Source organism: Podarcis muralis, chromosome 3 (genome assembly GCF_964188315.1).
Source record: "Podarcis muralis chromosome 3, rPodMur119.hap1.1, whole genome shotgun sequence".
Lineage (NCBI taxonomy): Eukaryota > Metazoa > Chordata > Lepidosauria > Squamata > Lacertidae > Podarcis > Podarcis muralis.
In genome coordinates, this window is record NC_135657.1 from 45536553 (window position 1) to 45556200 (window position 19648).

The 19648-nt window shown below is 42.2% G+C and overlaps 1 protein-coding gene across 1 annotated transcript in view; it reads left to right on the forward strand.

Moving 5' to 3' along the window:
- Positions 1-19648, forward strand: part of HEATR1 (HEAT repeat containing 1) — a 36642-nt gene that overhangs the window by 11220 nt on the left and 5774 nt on the right. Inside the window, exons 13-37 of the mRNA XM_077925772.1 lie at positions 188-283; positions 881-975; positions 1672-1883; positions 2421-2542; positions 3598-3795; positions 4954-5125; positions 5317-5462; positions 5738-5930; positions 6361-6533; positions 7596-7763; positions 8828-9067; positions 9282-9413; positions 10336-10442; positions 11318-11461; positions 11748-11863; positions 12052-12173; positions 13754-13882; positions 14864-15097; positions 15516-15642; positions 16108-16274; positions 17171-17217; positions 17721-17844; positions 18090-18230; positions 18552-18847; positions 19481-19631. Coding sequence (XP_077781898.1) covers positions 188-283; positions 881-975; positions 1672-1883; positions 2421-2542; positions 3598-3795; positions 4954-5125; positions 5317-5462; positions 5738-5930; positions 6361-6533; positions 7596-7763; positions 8828-9067; positions 9282-9413; positions 10336-10442; positions 11318-11461; positions 11748-11863; positions 12052-12173; positions 13754-13882; positions 14864-15097; positions 15516-15642; positions 16108-16274; positions 17171-17217; positions 17721-17844; positions 18090-18230; positions 18552-18847; positions 19481-19631 — 3852 coding nt within the window. The remainder of the gene's footprint in view (positions 1-187; positions 284-880; positions 976-1671; positions 1884-2420; positions 2543-3597; positions 3796-4953; positions 5126-5316; positions 5463-5737; positions 5931-6360; positions 6534-7595; positions 7764-8827; positions 9068-9281; positions 9414-10335; positions 10443-11317; positions 11462-11747; positions 11864-12051; positions 12174-13753; positions 13883-14863; positions 15098-15515; positions 15643-16107; positions 16275-17170; positions 17218-17720; positions 17845-18089; positions 18231-18551; positions 18848-19480; positions 19632-19648) is intronic.

Genomic DNA, 19648 nt, shown 5'->3' on the forward strand with positions numbered 1-19648 from the left:
GAATTCTACAACTGTGATTCTATAGACCATCTGTCTTGCAGCTTACTGTCATAAGTAATGTGTAATTATCTAAATAATATTGTGTCTGCTTCTGAACTGGAATTGGCGTTTTACTGAAAGTATTAGTCCACGTCTTTTGAATGTAATTGAATTGTATGATGATTTCTCGCCCTTCCTCTCTTTTCAGGAAGGCTTTGACGACTCCTTTATAGAAGAAGCAATTTTAGCACGCCTTAAGGATGATAATCTAGATGTGATTATGTCATCTCTTGGTACATTGGAGGTAAGCCTTCATCTCTTCAAGGGCCCAGAAATTCTTGGTATTTATTATCATTTGTGATTGCCTGGCTTACGATGGCATGCGTTTCTGGAAAAGCATTCTTTTTTCGGTATCGGCCATGCAGTAAGATAAATATCATACTAAAGTATGTTTGATAGTTCTCAGTTTCATCGCTTATTCTTAGGTTGCAGTCCTATCACAATGCATTTGAGAGAGAACGTAGGCAGTTCTTACGCTCAGGAGTTAAAGTCTTTAGATAATTATTCCAGGTTGTGGGTGTAGATATCCTCTTAATATGTTATGGCTTTGTTCACTTAGTTTTAGTGGAGACCCATGTTCTGTCTTGCCACTAAATTAACATGAAAATTCAAGAGATTTCCTTTTCTCTCCCTTGAAAGAGAGGAGTTTAATAACAATATTCACAGAGCAATCTAGAAAATCCCTAGGTTTTTTCTTCAAAAGCAGTTTCCCGTGAATATAAAATGCACTTCTTGAAAAATATTTTTAGTAAATCTGAAATTTTGCTTTAGACCGACACAATTGCTTCTAGTTTTTGTCCATGCATATGTGGGGGTTTTTATACTGGTTCCTTTTTTCTAGACCTGGTTGCTTAATTCAAAGACTTTTGATGAACAAATTGGCTTCAGTCTGTTGTGTCTTTTTGAAAGAGCTGACCTCTCAAAGGATGAAAAATGGTAAGTGTTTATTTCTACAGCTCCCTTTTGGATTCTTTAAAGGCAACCTTTGCTAAGGGTCTCTTCATGCCTTCTCAGAATTTTAGTTATTTTACAAATTTCATTTAATTTCTTGTCTGCGGATCAAGTTATACAATACACTTTGCTGATTTAGTGGCATATTGTTACTTCCTTATTCTGGAATCATTGTGTGTTGAAGGAATATGAATTAACTGGTTCCCATCCGACAGAGACTTCTTCTGGCATTTGCTGATTTCCCCCTTCCCTCTGCAGCATCTGCTTCAGAGGGAAAGTCCAGAATAGTGTGGCAGGTGGCACTGGGGAATTGACAAATACCTCCTCCCCCTTTCTTCCACTGGATTGGAGCCAAGGATTCAGTCACTCAAAAAGAGGCAGTGGCAGGTTTCCTAGCAATAAACAAAGGGTTAAATATATAGCATCTTCCATATCTTCAAGCATATAATACAAGAAACTGGGATTTGTGTTTTAGAGCATAACGTTTCTCCAAACAATACAAAACTTGTGTTAATAAGCTCTGCTAGTAGATGCTCTTCAGCAATGCAGTCATCAGCTTCCATCATATTAAATAACATGCCAATATGAAAATATTTTAGGAAGGGGAACTGTGTTGCAAAAGTTGATTTTGGAGATGTGATCTAAAAATACCCATTGTTCTTCCTTCCATGTGTGTGCTAGGTGCAAGATCCTGGAGGCTGCAATACACCTTTTAATCAAAGAAGAGATTCTTAAAGAGAATAAAGAGCTCTTAAACCAATTAGTCCTAAAGGCGCTGCCATTTATAGTCATAACCAGCAGTAATTCTAACTCTGCCAAATGGAAAGTGGCACGTTGTGTAGCAGATTCTGGTCTTTGCTCCCTACATCCTTTGCTGAAAGGCTGGCCAGAAGGTAAGCCGTTAAAAATAAAAAGATGGGTTCCTAAAATAAGTGACACAGTTTTTTTGGTAGCATTATTCACAGTGGTAGCATTATTCACAAGATAACAAACTTACATTTTTCTTTTAAAAATGCCCGAAAAATGTGGCTCCAAAAGAAGCAAGATGTTTTCGTTTTAGTTATTTTTTTATTGTTCAGAAACATTTTATCGGTAAAAACTTAGGTTATAGTCAAACAAAATTTACAATAGCATTTTCTGCATTCAGGGAATATAAAATTTTATTTTTAAAGTGTGCATGATACAAAGAAGAAAGGCTTTGGCAATGTGGAATAACTTCCTACAGTAAGAAAAAGGCAGGGATAAATGTACAGTTGATATGACTTTAGAAAAACATCAATGACATTGCATTTTTGAACATGAAGTGACGAAGACTATGCAAAAGGCAAAGGTTTTGCAGAATTTAGGCAGTCTGCCATTGTCTTTAACCATATTGTTTTTGATGTTGTGTCTAATATATTAATGCTATTTTTTGCTTTTTGGTGAAATAGCTTTCAAAAAGGTGGTTAAAGATTCTAAGTTAGGAGACGTGATAGCTGCATCTAATGCAAAACTGATCAGCCTCTTGTCAGAGAACCTAAATTCAGAGGATTCTTCCTTCACTTTACAAATGGTATGTGTGTAATTGACAATATTCTTTTAAATAAAAAGCTGTTATTTAAGTTGTATGACCAGTAGATATAAAAGATGCTTGATTACAGGCATTATCACAATGAAGCAACTCATAGATCGGGAAGATGCAAACTGTAGTTTTTGAAACCCAGATTAAATGATGGACACAGAATGCTTACTTTGCACAATTTGCACTGCCTCACATTGAAGGAAATATGCAGAATGAGCATATACGAAGCTCCCTTGAGCAAAATTATTGTCCCTGATATGGTCTGTTCTGACCAGCAGCAACACCCCATGGTCCCTCGGGCCATTTATTTATTTTAAAAAATTATACCAGCTCCTATTTTAAAAGCTCTAAGCAGTTTCTGCAAAAACAAAAGCAACAAAAATCCAACAATGTTCAGTAACATTTCCTTAAGAAAGCAAAATGCCAGTTGTATCTCACAAATAAAATTGAGCAGTGTACAAAGACATGTTAAAAATTAAAGAGTTACATTCCAGGGAAACTTTGTAAACAGATACCTTTTTAAGAGAGCTTATCACTGTTTGCCTCATGAATTACCCAAGAGAGCATGTTCCGGAGATTGGTTACTAATGGTATGAGCGATGGCCACCAACTTGGAGGACTTTAAAAGAGAATTAGACAAATTGATGGAGGGGAAAGGATACTAGCCATCATAGCTGTGCTCTGCGTCCGTAGTCAGAGACAGTAACACTTCTGAGCACCAGTAGCTGAGAACCTCAAGAGAGGAGAGTGATTAGGTCCTGCTTGCCACAGGCATCTGTGAGAACAGGATGCTGGGACACTGGCCTGATCCAGCAGGCTATTCTTTATGCTCTTAAAACACCTTCCTATCTGTAGCTCAGTTTATATGTTAAAACCAGGTTCTGTATATGGCATGTGGGTAGGGGAAATACACAGAGAAGCCAAAACGCAGATATCGGCCAACCTTCTTTCTACAGAACTAATGTTTCTCTCTCTCTCTCTCTCTCTCTCTCTATATATATATATATATGAATGAAAATGTACCTGTGTTTTCATTCCCTTTCAAGGTGGAAGGTCTCATCAGTATTGCTGAGGAGTCTCATTCAGGGCTACAGAAGATAACCGCTCACATTATCAGCTCTGTTCTTGTCCAGACCTGCTGCAGTTGTTCGCAAGCAGAAGAGCATCGTTTGCCACTGGCTTTGAAGGTCTTCTATCTTTTGAGGAGAAAAGTACAAAAATTTGAAGATACTTACCATGCGGAGGTGAGGACTCCTGAGTTTGTAAGCTTGACTGAAAGAAACTGAGAATTAGGCAGGAAACAGAAGGGATGTTAGTTCTGTGGTAGATACTTCTAAAATCTGTTGTATAGTACAGTGGTACCTCGCAAGACGAATGCCTCACAAGACAAAAAACTCGCTAGACAAAAGGGTTTTTTGTTTTTTGAGCTGCTTCGCAAGACGAATTTCCCTATGGGCTTGCTTCGCAAGACGGAAACGTCTTGCAAGTTTGTTTCCTTTTTCTTAACACCGTTAATACAGTTGCGACTTGACTTCGAGGAGCAACTCATTGAATGCGGTGTGGTAGCCTTTTTTGAGGTTTTTAAAGACTTTGGTGATTTTTGAAGCTTTTCCAAAACTTTCCCGACACCATGCTTCGCAAGACGAAAAAAATCGCAAGACGACAAAACTCGCGGAACGAATTAATTTCGTCTTGCGAGGCACCACTGTAGTAGGCAGCTTCATTAAGACTTACCTGTATCACTTCAGCTTGCAATCAGAAGTGTTTTTGCTTTCTTTCCAGTACAAACTTGCACCTGGTGTATGGTTATGATGCTTGAAACTAATCTAAAACAACCAGGTTTTGGCCAGGTGCTCCTTGGGCAGTGAGAAGGAAGACCTGTGCCTAGCAAAAAGGGGAAGGGGAAATTGTAGGGTTAGAGGAGCATACCGAGGTCCTTTCCTGAAAGTCAGATGTTGCATGTTCAGGGAGAGAAGCACACAGTGGAATTGGAACCAGGCTGCCAGACAGGAATAGAAATGGATAAAGCAAATGGAAGGCATTGGTGAGCTTCACATGCTTTCCATAAAGCCAGGTAAGGCAGTGACCAGTCATAGTGGGAATGGGTGGAGCAAAGCATAGATCAAGTGAAGCTATTAGCACCCCAGGAAGCCTATGGTTTTTTTCAGATGCAGTCGCTCGGGGACTAGTATTCCAGCCCATCCCCTCCTTCACTAGGCATTGCAATCCCCAGACATGCATTAAATTTTTAGGAGAACTAACTCGAGGTTTATTTTGAATAGCAACATTCATTTGGGGCTTCTGAATTTAAAGACAGGTGTTTGTGGTATGCATTGGTCTTTAAAAAAAATGAAGGCAGAGGGAGAACTGCTACATATAAAGAGTGGTGTTTTCATTTTCAGGCATTTCTCTGCGATTTCACGTCTCACAGTGACCTGCTCTTAGAGGCATTAACAACATATATACAAAAGTTAAATGCTGGAGAAGCTGTGGCTGTAGAAGATTCTGTCTTGCTCATCGTTTGGCTCAGAAGCTTTATTCAAGGCCTGCTGCCTCCAGATTCCTTTTTGAAAGGTGACTTTTCGGTTGCAAAATGATACTTTCTTAAAAGTCCTGTTGTAATTACTATGCTCATTGCAGCACTGCACATCGTTTTCTAAAGAATGTGGATCGTGGAATGGTGACCAGTGCTAGATTTGTGGCCTGCAGAAAGCCTTGTTCTGTTCTGATCAGTCTTTGCTCTCTTTTTCTGTGCATTCATACAGAGTTGTGGTGGAACCCTGAAACTTTAAGTGAAGCGAGCAAAAACTACTTACACCTGCTGTTGGAGCTCTTTGACATTCTGGTCCGTGGAGCCAGTGAGGGAATCTATGCTGATCATTTTCGTGCAATGATGAAACTTCTGTTTGAGGTACCTTGTCCCTTCCTCCACCACCCACACCCTCCCAGCTGATTTAAATCCATATATCTTAGAACTTTTTCCTGGTTTTAATCTAATTCATGCACTTTTAAAACATTTATTTAAAATGCTCATTTGGTCGAAGTTTTACTGTAAGTTCGTTCCAGTAAAATGAAATGTAGGTGTTTGCCCGGTCAAAACCAGAAGAAAGCAACAAACGACTGATGGGTTTCTGTGTGCGCACACACACCTGCGCACATTCAGGACTTTCTTTTTTTAATTTGAAGGTACATTTGAAAAATCGAGATCATGAATTCAGATTCCTCTCAGTCTTATGGACGTACAGTTACAACCTTTCAAATCAGCTGAACGTTGTGATGGATGCAGTGCAACAGACTCGGGCTTTGTACATCGGGCACGCCATGCTTGCATCGCAGTCTGTGCAGAGGAAAAGACAACTGACATCAGCAGACTCCCCAGGTACTGCGCGCTGGTCTTTTTGTCATATTTTGCAAGACTTCCTTCCCTGTTAGGTGGGTGGTTTAGGGGGACAAACATGGCACATAGAAACAGAGGGAACCTGGAAGGTGGGCATTGACAAGGAGATGTAAATTAGTCTGTGGAGGACAATTATCTGCAAGGACCTTCATGCAAACCTAGCTTGCGCACTTAATTCAGTAAATGTGCTGACTCTAAAATCCTGAACAAAGGCAACACCCTTGTGTTACTTGCCTATTTACAACTGTTCATCAGGATGCTCACAGAAAGATGGGGGTAGAATGTTTCTGAAATGCAGCAAATGGCTAGACAAATGAGATTTCTAATGGAAAGTTTGTTAGCAAGTTGTTGTTGTTGTTTTAACAATTGTTAACCATCATTTTTTAAACTGTTTCCTTTTCTCCCTTTCCAGTGGTCATAGCTTTGCTGATCAATTTGGGAAGTCCTGTGAGAGAAGTACGAAGAGCTGCTGTAAACTGCCTTCATTCCTTAAGTGGAGTAAAAGAATCTGTATTTCATCAAATCATTCATAATTTAGTGCAGAAAGCTGAGGAGATAATATCTGACCAAAATTACATAAACCAGGTAAGCCTTGGTGGCAAAATACTGTGTTACCTGTTTTGAATCGGACTTTCACCATACTTGTTTGTCTCCCAGTGATTCTGGCACTGGATGATATTGCCATCTTCAGGAGACAAGTTTTTCAAGAAAACTTCGGACAAGGGTTTGACTAGGAGGCACCACCCAACTTCCTCTCTAGAGCCATCCTTTTTCCTGTGTTGGTTAGAGAAGGTTATAGATGACAGTAGCCACATTTGAATGATCAAATGTCAGCTTAATAAGATGAGACATGTGTGAGGTTTTTTGCATCCACATTTGGGCCTCTTGCTTCTGCTATGAGAGTCAAGCCAGGAAGCTGCAGCTAGCCATAGGTGACAGTTGCATCCAAAATAGGAAACTACAGTTATTGGCTTTCAAACAGCTAGAATAAGAAGTGATGGTCTAAAGTTGGCTACCACTTTGTGCTTAAGAAGTGGAAACAATGGTTAACAGGAGCTTCCTCACTTCCTCACATGAAGGGAGGAGTGAAGTGGGAGTAACGGGATTGCATTGAGGGTTCATAAAGATGGTACATGTCTCAGCTTATTAAGCTAAGATTTGATTGTCCAAGTAATGTGAGTAGTGTCTGACTTTCTCATTGGGGAGTTTAATGCTTTTATCCAGCATTCCTACAGAGGCACTGGTCTCTGAGCCCCCAATGAGCTCCATCTAGTTGCTGACCCAGATCAGCTCACTGGTATCCTGAGGAACTGAGGATGATGAAATGGCAAAGTAGGCATCTAGGGTTCAGATGGCAGAAAACACATAATGACTCACTGAACGCTGGTGTGAGCCCATTTGCAGTCTTATTCTGTGGCAGCATTGTCAGCTACAACAATATACTTCTCTATCACCATTCCATCTGCTCAGTCGCATCTGACGGTGAAGGGGTCTTGGGAAAAGTGCTTCCCGGTCTCATACATTCCATTTGGGGGCAAGGGGGTGGTGTCCAGACTACTCAGAACTGTGTTGGATGATACTGATTATACAGCTATTGTGCTGAATAGCTCCTGAATGCCTCCCCCCCCTTTTTGTTTTATAATTTAGTGCCTTCATAATTTTTTTGAAGTACAACAAACTCAACACAAGCAAAAGACGCAGCAGCAGAAGTTATCAGGAGCACTGGAAGCATTACTTAAGTGTGTGCAAACCACCAAATGTCCTTCATACGTTGCAAGGAACCTGATGAAAATTCTTCATGAAGTCAACGGCCAGGTGTGTGGAACGCATTATGTCAAGCTTTTGAAAATGTGCTTGCCCATCTGGAAGCATTTTGTTGTGGAGTGGGACCTTGCTGTTCCTAAACTAAATCATGCCTTAGATTATTTTGTTCCACAAAGCCAATTTAGATGTGCACATTTCAGCTACAGTCAAACCTTGGTTCCCAAATGGCTCCATTTTCGAACGTTTCGGCTCCCTAACGCCGAAAACCCGGAAGTAAATGCTCCAGTTTTCGAATGTTTTTCGGGAGCCAAATGTCCAACATGGCTTCCGCTTGAGTGCAGGAAGCTCTTGCAACCAATCGGAAGCTGCACCTCGGTTGTGGAACGTTTTGGGAGCTGAACAGACTTCCGGAACGGATTGTGTTCAACAACCAGGGTTTGACTGTAAATGCAAATTTTGCATTCTAAACTAAGATGTAGAAATATGGGGAGGCGGGGAGCTAAGATTTGTTCTGTCTGTTCCTGCAACTGCTGTATTACTACCTTAAATCACTGTGTGGCAAATTGTGATGCTTCTTTGGAGGTGCCCTTTACATTGCAAATTAAAATCCAAAGTATGGAAATTAGGCTCTGTGTGTGTGCTTCTAATTTTTCCAACAGTTTGCCAGATATGCCAAACTGAAGCATATGTAGCAAGGGAACAACACATGTGTGACTCCTTTGGGATCAGCCAACCTTGACCCTCTTCTGAACTTTTCTCTTAGGAGTCTACATTTGGGGTCACCAGCATGGCACCCCTGGACCCATATGTGAACTCAGATACTTCTCTTATGCCCACAGGGTCCCCTCCACCTGCTGAAATAAGCCTTGAAAGAAACATTATTTTGTTGCCAATATAATAGGTTGAGTGGGGTGGGTGAAAAGGTGTCCATGGCAGTTTCTTAATTTTGAAGATGTTTCCATGGGCCCCAAAGGGTTGGTGACCCATAAATATTTTGAATATTTTGCCTTTCGGGTACTTCTGTTGCATGACTCTATGCCCTTCGAATGTAAAATATATATTTCTGGATGCTTGTTAAAGAGAGAGTTGATCTTGAACACCTTTTCTACTTTCAGGTGGTGCTTTCTCACCTGCTGCCTGTCCTGGATCGATTATTGGAGAAAGCTCTTAAGGGGTCGGAGGGGATGTTAAAAGATGAAGCTCTTCTTCTGCATCTCATCCTTGGGAAGTACAATGAGCATTCTGCTGCCCTCCTTTGCACAAATCAGCGCTGTCTGGATTTGTTCATCAAAGCTCTGCACGTCTCACAGGAAGTCTACAAAGGATTGACTTTCCAGATTAGAGCTCTTGGGCAGGTGAGAGAGGGGCCGATTGAGGGTCCCTGTAGTTCTTCCCAGTGGAATTCAGTATGTTGAACCTTTAAAAAAGGGAAAGTTCCTCTTCACCCACCCCCATTTACCAGCAAAAGGTACCCGCATCTGTAAAGCGGGAATAGCACTGATCCTTTTCTTTCAGGATGTGAATACAAAGGAATTTTTACACAAATTATGCTCTTTTTGTCATTTCTAGATTACAAAACCATTCTTTGCCGCGTTGCCAGATGGGAAGGTTCAGCAAAAGATATTGGGAATTTTGTTTGATTTACTGCTAAATTGCAAAAATCCACTTTGTGCACAGACCATCGGCAGTGTTTTTAAAGGGGTAAGGTGGTCTTAATCTCTTGGGATGATGAGAGTATCCTCTTGCTATTTGGAATTAGTCTATATACAGTCATGATAGGATGGTTGTGTTTACACTGTATAAATTGCATATTGCGTTGCTCTCAACTTGGTGCTCCATGAAAACTAACTAATGCATGAGTGCTAAATTATGAGATTAAAAGCATGGAACAGTTATTAGAACGATAGTCCATAGAATCATAGAATCATAGAGTTGGAATAGACCACAAGGGCCATCGAGTCCAACCCCCTGCCAAGCAGGAAACACCATCAGAGCACTCCTGACATATGGTTATCAAGCCTCTGCTTAAAGACCTCCAAAGAAGGAGACTCCACCACACTCCTTGGCAGCAAATTCCACTGTCGAACAGCTCTTACTGTCAGGAAATTCTTCCTAATGTTTAGGTGGAATCTTCTTTCTTGTAGTTTGGATCCATTGCTCCGTGTCTGCTTCTCTGGAGCAGAAATAGTCTTGCATATTTGAGTGTGTCATTGTAAAGCAAAAAATAATATTGCGGGGAAGTTTTTCATAGCAGTTTCTCCTTTCAAAGCAAATGAATATAAATGTATTGAACAAAGTTGCTGTTTCCATATAAATATGGCGTTCTTTGGTTGTCTTTGAGTTGTGCTCAAAGAGCAAATCTTTTTTCCTTTTTTTAAAAAAAACATGCTTTTAACAAATTTTCAAAAAGAACATAAAAATATATTCCCCACCTCTATAACAAGTGCCTTCCTCCCTGCCTCCCTCCCCCAAAATGCAAAGTCTTACAGGGGAAGATTATTCTAAAGTTGTAAGTTTGAGTCCAGTGGATGCCACTGTACTTTGTGTTCTGTTGAGTATGTGATGAAGGGATACCATGTCTCTATAAAATCATCCAAATATTTCTTTTTTGTATAATATTTAGATTTCAGTTGATGCTGAGCAAGTTAGTGTGGAATTGGAACCTTTACCGAAAATTAAGAATGTGGCTACTGTTCACCAGACAAGAAGGCAGAAGATGCAGCAGCAGAGGTACAAGGCAATAGAACACGTAAAAGACATTTGCAAATCTGTGTGGATTCATGAATTAACATGATTAATATTAAGAATAATTTATTAATCACCTTCTACACAGTTATCTCAAGGCAGTGTGCGATACAAGCAGCAAAAAAAAGCTAAACTAAAACAAAATAGACCCTCATGGCAATGATCCATTTATCTAGCAAGGAAAGCCCATTGGAACAAAAATGTCTTCTCTTGTTTCTGGAAACAGGCAGTAGGTGCCTCCCAAATCTCAGCAGGATTGGGGACATTGGGCCAAGATTGATAGAAATCCTACTCATTGAGGTGGTCCTTGTATTGATTCTGAGGCTGCTCTGTGTCTTGCCTCTCCTATCGAAATAGCCCCATCAAAACAGCTGCTGCTAACTCCATGCAAGCGGGACAGTCCTAAAACTGAAAAATAGCACATATATCCAGGGATATTTATGCAGCCAATCGGAAGCCACGCTTTGGTTTCCAAATGTTTTGGAAGTCAAACGGACTTCCAGAACGTATTCTGTTTGAGAATCAAGTAACGACTGTACATTTAACCGGCAATATTGTCCAGTTGCCTTTCTTCCCATTTGTGACCCATCTACTTTTTGAGATTATTGACATTGCTCACTGTAGTGTCCCCAACCTAATAGGACCGATTAACAATTTTAAGATACTGTGAACACTTTTGTATCATGCAGGCATCCAGTCCAGTCTCGATTACAAAGAAGTTTCGCTTTGGTGTGCTAGTTCTTCATAGACCATTATTGTATTTTATGTGGGTTTTTATTCAGAGAAACAGTTTCTTTTAGAATTGATGGGCTAAGCTTCTATAAATGGAATTAAATCTCTTCTTTTTCTCCATCCTTCAGAAAAGTTCAGGACCAGGAATGTGGACAAGAAGAAAGCAGTCTGAACTGGCACAGAGTCACACTTATCCTGGAATTGCTGCAACACAAGAAGAAGCTCAAACACCCACAAGCACTGATACCTACTCTCTTCAGCTTGCTGGCTAGGTAATGATGTTTTACTTTAGAGGGTGGCAGAACCATAATGGGGGACCATCCAGCCCTTACATGTGAGGGCCTCATAGCACCAGAGCATCCCTGTGGAGACTGGTCAGAAAAATAAAGGGACCTGATGGAGATTCTCTACCTCGCCCCCCCTGTCATGGATGTGTCCCAAACCCGTATATATGTACCTGGTGACTCAGCAGTTGCCAAATAGCCACCTTCTGATCACTACCCTACAAAGACTGTTTTTCTCCAGCATTGCTTTTTAACTGTCTTTCTGAATTACCAGATGCCTGGAACCTTCTGCAGAACATGAAAATCTGGAATACACAAAGCAACTAGTACTTGGTGGTCTGTTGAACATTTGCCAGAAACTGTCCCCAGATGGTACCAGGATAAAAGCAGGTAAAGAAAAAAAAATGTTTAGTTTTGGATCCCATGTATGAAAGCTTGCCCCAGGCTTTATGCCTTTAAAAAATAAAAAAGGTGGTTAGTATGAAAACAGCATATATTGGCATGCGAATATAACAAGGCTTGTTTCTAATATTGAATTAAGCCTGGTTGTGCTTTCAGTCTTTGCTTTGCTTTTCGAGGTATCCTTGATGAAGAGAAGTTCAATGTCGAGCTGGTAGTCCAGTGCATCCGGGTTTCAGAGATGCCTCAGACCCATCACCACGCTTTGCTCTTGCTGGGTGCAGCTGCAGGGATGTTTCCCGTGAGTACAGGCTCTGCCTTTTCCCTCCTCCTCCTCATGGCTGTTATCAGGGAATGGAATTGAAACTGGTTTCTAAGAAGAAGCAAGACTCTCACCCCTCCACTCCCCTTTTTTTTTTTTAAAAAGATAGTCTTCTGGTGTTCCTTTGTGCATTGATTCTAAATCTGATCTCTTTCCTGAGCCATTCCTACGCTTGAAACAGCTTCCCATTTTTGCTTTTCAAGTTGCCTCCTTCAAATCCGATGATGTCACTGTCACAGCCTTCTTTGGACCACTCTGACCCCCCCCCCCCAAACCTCACTCTCCTCTACCCCCGTACTCCATCAATCCCTGAATTCTCCCAGAACCATTGTTTTTGTTTCTGGACACAGACTTGTCACTTCTCTGTTCTGAATGGCACTTGCCTCCTAACGATGCAGTGTTGAAGAGCTACTTTTGCTTTCTTCTGCTTCATAAGAAATGCTGTCCTCCTCTCACAGCAGCAAGAAACTCAGCAAGCCTTGTATTGGTAGATGGGAGGGCCTATCTCTATGCCACATATTTCTGTGTTTACCCAGCAGGACCTATGGTGTTTTTAAAAAAAAGAAATGCAGAGACTTTTGCTGCCAAGATAGGTTCACTGTCTTGCTATGGGGTTAGAGTGTGATGGATTGTAGGAAAAGATGGCTAGTTCTCATAAAGCCATTTGGAACCACTCACTTAATTTTTCAGTAGAAAGGAAGGAGTATCGGGTCATGTAAAGATAAAGGTAAAAGTACCCCTGCCCGTACGGGCCAGTCTTGACAGACTCTGGGGTTGTGCGCCCATCTCACTTAAGAGGCCAGGGTCCAGCGCTGTCAGGAGACACTTCCGGGTCACGTGGCCAGCGTGACAAAGCTGCATCTGGTGAGCCAGCGCAGCACACGGAAACGGCGTTTACCTTCCCGCCAGTACTTGCACCTGGGGGTGCTTTCGAACTGCTAGGTTGGCAGGCGCTAGGACCAAACGACGGAAACGCACCCCGCCGCGGGGATTCGAACCGCCAACCTTTAGATCGGCAAGCCCTAGGCGCTGAGGCTTTTACCCACAGCGCCACCCGCGTCCCTTTTATCGGGTCAAGAGAAGGGGTTAATTTCCTTCATGAGCATAAATCACCCATGGATGAGCTAATCGCAGGTGCAAGGTCAGTTGGTCTAGTTGCTATGGTAAATAGCCTAGTGCCCTGACTTTATCTGTGATTAATGTATGTCAGCTCAGTAGTGTTCGTTGCTGTGAGTTGGAGTCTGTTTCTTGTTATGTCTTGAGTTGCTGGGGTTTATTTGGAGCAAGTGATACTTTGTACTTGTATATATCTGCATCTGTGAAAGCCCACAAACTGTATATGGCTACATCCATAACTGGTTTACTTAGCCTTATCTTCCTCAACAGTAAACTATCTCAACCTTTCTCTCCTTTCATGTGCTGACTGGTACCGGGAGCAACTTCCACTGCCTGTCTCTCTCACCTAAGATTCCCACAAAAGTGCATTGCAGGATTGAATACTTGAAAAAACAACACCAAATTCTAATGTGTTGTGTGAGTGACTGATTTCTCTTCTCCAGGGTAAAGTGCTGCACAACATCATGCCCATTTTCACCTTCATGGGGGCAAATGTCATGCGACTGGATGATGCTTACAGTTTCCAAGTGATTAATAAGACAGTGAAGATGGTCATTCCTGCTCTTATACAGGTGAGCTAATTCAAATCTGGGAATGGGTCACTGAAAAATACCTTAAGAAATACCTTGCTGGCTAACTTTCCATTAAAAATTATTTAGTGCAGTTTTCCATATTTGATAGAGACCCCCCCAACCCATTTTTGATAGAATCAGTAAAAAAATATATGGTGCTGAATGGACTTTTCGTGTTTAAGTTTTCTATGGTAGTCAACCCAGAATAAAATTTTACATGGTACAATTATTGTACATGGTACAAGAATGGAGGAGGGTAGAGGGTAGATTATTCTTGATAAAAAGGATAGTGGTGGTTAAGTAGCACAGGGCAAGTAACTTCAGGAAAACAATACATTGCAGTGTTCATATTAGAACTTTCTTTCCAGTGATTCTTTCTATGTCTTTAAGTGACTACCTAGTCTAACTTAATCCAAACATCTTGCAAAAGTGGAACTCAAAAAATAACTGTTACTAGAAAACCATCTTCTGGCTTGAAATTGTACTGAGCCTTATGCCCTGCAAGTCCTCTCTGAAGGTTCTGTATTTTCCCAGTGCAAGATAAACATTAGGGGGAGTCAATGTGGTGCCCTGTGGGTGTTGTGAGTGGTCAGGGATGATGGGAATTGTAGACCAACTGATCTGGAGGGCAAGACCAAGTTGGCTAGGCCTGTACAGTCAAGTGCACCTGGGTATTCAACAAGTTACGCTGTTCTCTCGAGTCTTGGATCAGGCCTGACTTTCCTTCTCCTACGGGCTTCTTGCCTCCGGGACTCACCATTAGCACACACAAGCACACTGATGCCTTTTTAAAATGGATAATCCCTACTCCAGGTCTTTTTGAACATGATCATATATTGACGTATTCCTGCTGCAATTGCAACTTGGGGTTTTCCTTTGTGTTTGGGGAAGGCCTGTTTTTTCTATGGCCTACAGCAAAATGCTGTTCAGGTTGCAGTTTGTACGTACAACATGTTAATTCTTTAAATGTTTCCTTTGTAGGCCGAGGAGGATGGCGGTTCTTCAGAAACTCCAGGGAATGTGGAAGGGGTGGTGGTTAAAATAATCCGCGTGTTTGTGGATGCTTTGCCTCATGTGCCTGAGCATCGGCGCCTCCCAATCCTAGAGCAGCTGATAAGCACTTTGGGAGGGGAGCGCTTTCTCTGGATTCTTCTCGTGTTGCTGTTCGAACAGCATGTGACAAAATCTGTGGCTGCAGTAGCCAATGGGGAGAAGGTAAGAGGTGTCTTCTGTTGCACATTCCTTGTTTAAAACCTTGATCGTCTGAAGGGGTGGTACTGGTGGCCCCTTGTGCTGAGCCTTTAGTGTGACAGTCTCTTCCCTGTGGAACTCCTTGCCAGTAGAAATCTGGCAGCAGGTCATCCCTGCTTTCTTTTAGACATTGTGCAATTCTGCTGTTCCGAACAGGCCTTCAGAACTTAGGGGGGGGGGGAATATAAGCCAGTTTTGTTGATATGCTATTGATGCTTTTGCTGATATGATTATTGTAGAAGGGTTATGTTTTTGTGCTGTATATACTGTGTGGGGGTTTTTTTAGTGAAAGTGTGGTGTGGGTGGCTAATTCCTTCTTTGAAATAATGCAAGTTTCTCCCTTACTAATCATCTCCTACCCAAAATTTTCTTACTTACACAGGACGCTGTTTTGGAGACTGATACGGAATTCTGGATTTCCGTATGCTGCGAATTTAGCGTAATCCAACAGTTACAGAGTTTGATGAAAGTCCTGGGCTATTTAACAAAGCTGCCAGAGAACAAAGAAGGTAATTGCGGGGGTGGGGCACCTTCCACGCCTCTTGCCTAAATACAATCCCGTTGGGCAGAACCATTGGATTGAAACCAGATGCAAGTATTCCTACTGACACTGTTCATAATCATAAACTCACAGTGCAGTCTTATGGAGTGGTGAGATTGACTCTGTTGTCCACCACATCCAAAGCCCTGTCTGCTCATACTGCTGCCGCCACCCTGTACTTTACAAAGAACCCTCACCGTTCCAGTGTACACCCAGATAAGAGTTAAGCAAATAAAACATACGTACCTCAATTTTCAGAATTAATTCATTTTACAAAACAGCTTTTCAAGTTGCGCATCTCCCCCCGCCCCCAAAAGTGTAAGACTCTATGCCCTGCCTCCTAGTGAGATCTTTTAATCTAGAATTTATAGGGATATTAAAACTCATTGTCTTGTTTTGGAAAATCAATGCTATTTGCTGGATACTTTCACAGAGGACCCTGGGCAAAAGAAATCAAGGCTCCCCAAGAAAAAACCACAGAGGCAGGAAACGGAGCTCTTTGATGTGGAGTCTCACTCTGGCAAACAGCTGAGGCACTTCAAATTCCTGTCCATCTCCTTCATGTCACAGCTCCTGGCTTCACACAGTTTTGTGAAAATGGTAAGGCATGCAGATCTTTCGAAGGGCTTTCTTTGGTTCCTTTTCCAGTTGTGGATTTGCATGTAATCAATATCATTTTCTGTGAAACGCACAGAAATGTTTTCCCCCTCTTGACTGCAGCTTCAAATTCAGCGTTTGCTGGTAGGAACTGGAAGTGTACCTTGGACATTGTGCACAAAATAAATTCAGTAGTTATGCCTTACTTGGCTGTAAGCAAGGACAGCCAACCTAGCAGTTCAAAAGCACGTCAAAATACAAGTAGATAAATAGGTACCACTCCGGCGGGAAGGTAAACGGCGTTTCCGTGCACTGCTCTGGTTTGCCAGAAGCGGCTTAGTCATGCTGGCCACATGACACGGAAAGCTGTATGCTGGCTCCCTCAGCCAATAAAGCGAGATGAGCGCCGCAACCCCAGAGTCGGTCGCAACCGGACCTAATGGTCAGGGGTCCCTTTACCTTTACCTAAGGACTGCTTACATAAACAGAAAACTACAATAATAGGGGGGTTTCTGGCTGGGTGTCTTGGGAAGGGAGGTCAGGAACCCAAGCAAGGCATATACAGAGGGGAAGAATTCAATGTAGCACTATGGCAGTTGTTCCATTGCATTTCAGCTTGCTAGATGAAACAATCCCCCTTCTTCCCCACTCCCAACAAGCTGTTCTAGAGGTTCTGCAGACACACATCCTGACCAATTTGGGGAGCGTGCAGAGAGGAGACATCCTTGCACAGGTTTCTGCTAGCAGGACTCATTTATTGATTCTGGCCCAGTGGTCTTCCCCTCTGATTTTATATTGTGAAATAGCTCAAAGGGAACCTCATTATAATGGCTTGCGCAGCAGATCTGTTTTATTTCCACTAGCATGTTGATAATTTTCCTCCCTTCTTTATCACCTAGGTGGTTGAATGTGAAGACGCTGAGGAGTTAAAGGTCTTTGAGCAAAGGTACATTTTGTTTTCCCTTTGGGTGCAAATATAACCCCAGATGTATAAAAGTAGGCAACTCTTAAGTGAGTTTTTGACTGTGATACGGTTAACATTACTATCTCTAGGCCTACTCCTTTCCCAGGCCCATATATGCATCTACTAAATGACCTGAAACTATAGTTGGTTGGGTAATGGAACATGGAATGACTCTTGTGCCACAGTTAGGAGAATAATAAATATGGAAATTTTATTTTTAATGTTGTGTAATGAGTACATTTTAAAAAAACTGTTAGCATGGTATTCAACTTTTTCTCTTCGGCCATGAAGGACTGGAAGCTTAAAAAAAATATGCTGTGATTGTCCTTTGGTTTTCATAGTATATATAATAAACCACCATAATTCAGTTCTGCTGCCTTTCTCCTATAAGGGGAGCTGAAACAGCAAAAGCCCCAGCTGAATTTCCTTCCTCCAAATGAAGAGATTGCATTTGCTCATGGTGGTCACTGTTGTTGTTTATCCAGATTGTTGGAAGAAGTTCTTTGCTACATCAATGCTGTGGCACAATCAGTGGAAAAAAATGCCGACACGCAAACAGCAAAATTCTGGAGGGCTCTGCTCAATAAGTCCTATGATGTACTGGATAAGGTAAGTTTCTTTGGTTGACAATGATGCTGATGTGAGCTGTCATGCAGACCAAGCAAACATCATCACACTGCGTGCCTATCTGATTCCTCTGTCTGTTGATCTCAGGGTGGCTGGTTCTGCAGCACTTAAAAAGTAAGGAGGAACCCTGTTTTTCCTAGTTTTTTTCCATAAGGAAAGCAGTCCCGACACCTGTGGGAACCTCTCTTTTTTGGGCATGGTACATTTCACTGCTACTTTCTTTCCAGGTCAATGCCTTGATGCCAACGGAAACCTTCATCCCCGTCATCCAAGGCCTGATGGCCAACCCGCTGCCTTCTGTGAGACGTAAAGCCATGGACCTCTTGAACAATAAGCTGCAACAACGCACACAGTGGCAGCAATCACAAGTAACCCCATTCTTCTCACTGATTCTTTTCCCGCTTACCATAGGAATTTGCTGTCTCAAATAACCAAATCCGCTCCCTACCCCTGTGCTTTTAAAAATGGCACAAAGGGGAAGAGGGTCAAGGATTCTGAGAAAAGCATTTCACAGGCCTTGTAAGGGAAAGAAAATACGTTTATGCATAGCGTGACTTTGTGTTCGGCTTTGAAAATGGGATGTTTACATTGCCAGTCCACCCTTTATTTGTTCCTTTGGAGCAATGATACATTACGTGGCACTGAAATCCTAGTCAATATTGATTTGCCTGCCTAATTCTGTTTTTCAGGTTGAGTTGCTGTTAGAATTGGTTCCCCATCTCCTCGCAGTTGTGTGCCATGATACAAGTGAGGCCAGCGGGGAGCCAGAGCAGGCCATCAACAGGCAGACGGCATTGTTCAGCCTGAAGCTGCTCTGCAAGTGTTTTGGCCCAGAAAGGCATGAGCCATTTGTGCCTGTGCTGAAAACTGCCATTGATGTGATTTCTTCAGAAAGGAAAGAAAGAAACCTTGCAGGAAGTGCTTTGCTCTGCGCAGCTGAGGTCACCTGTGTGCTTAAAGCACAGGCCATACCTCACCTACCAAGGTAGCACTTTGAACTTGTACAGTAAATAATGCATCTAGTGTTTACATAGGACTTTAGAATATTCAAAGGGACGCGGGTGGCGCTGTGGGTTAAACCACAGAGCCTAGGACTTGCCGATCAGAAGGTCGCCGGTTCGAATCCCCGTGACGGGGTGAGCTCCCGTTGCTCGGTCCCTGCTCCTGCCAACTTAGCAGTTCGAAAGCACGTCAAAGTGCAAGTAGATAAATAGGTACCGCTCCGGCGGGAAGGTAAACGGCGTTTCCATGCGCTGCTCTGGTTCGCCAGAAGTGGCTTAGTCATGCTGGCCACATGACCCGGAAACTGTATGATGGCTCCCTCGGCCAATAAAGCGAGATGAGCGCCGCAACCCCAGAGTCAGTCATGACTGGACCTAATGGTCAGGGGTCCCTTTACCTTTACCTTTACCTTAGAATATTCAAAGCATATTATGTCCATTGTTTCAGTAATATTTGAAGGAGCCCTGCAAGGTAGGCCATGGAATAACTCTGCTTTTAAAACAGCCTGTGGAGAAATATATTTGAGCTGAAAACTGTAGAAAGATAGTAAACATTTTTCAGGAGAGCGACCTGTTTGGAAATGAGTGAATTAATCTTCTCTATATGTTACTTACAGGCTAATGCCAGCATTGCTGAAAATACTAAAACACAAAAAGGAGTTGGTTGCCAGTGAAATTTACTTGCTTAGCTCAGTGACAGCTCTATTGAAGGTTGTAGAAACCTTGCCATGCTTTCTCAGTCCGTATCTCCAGGATATTTTGCTGCAGGTGGGTCTTATGTCTTT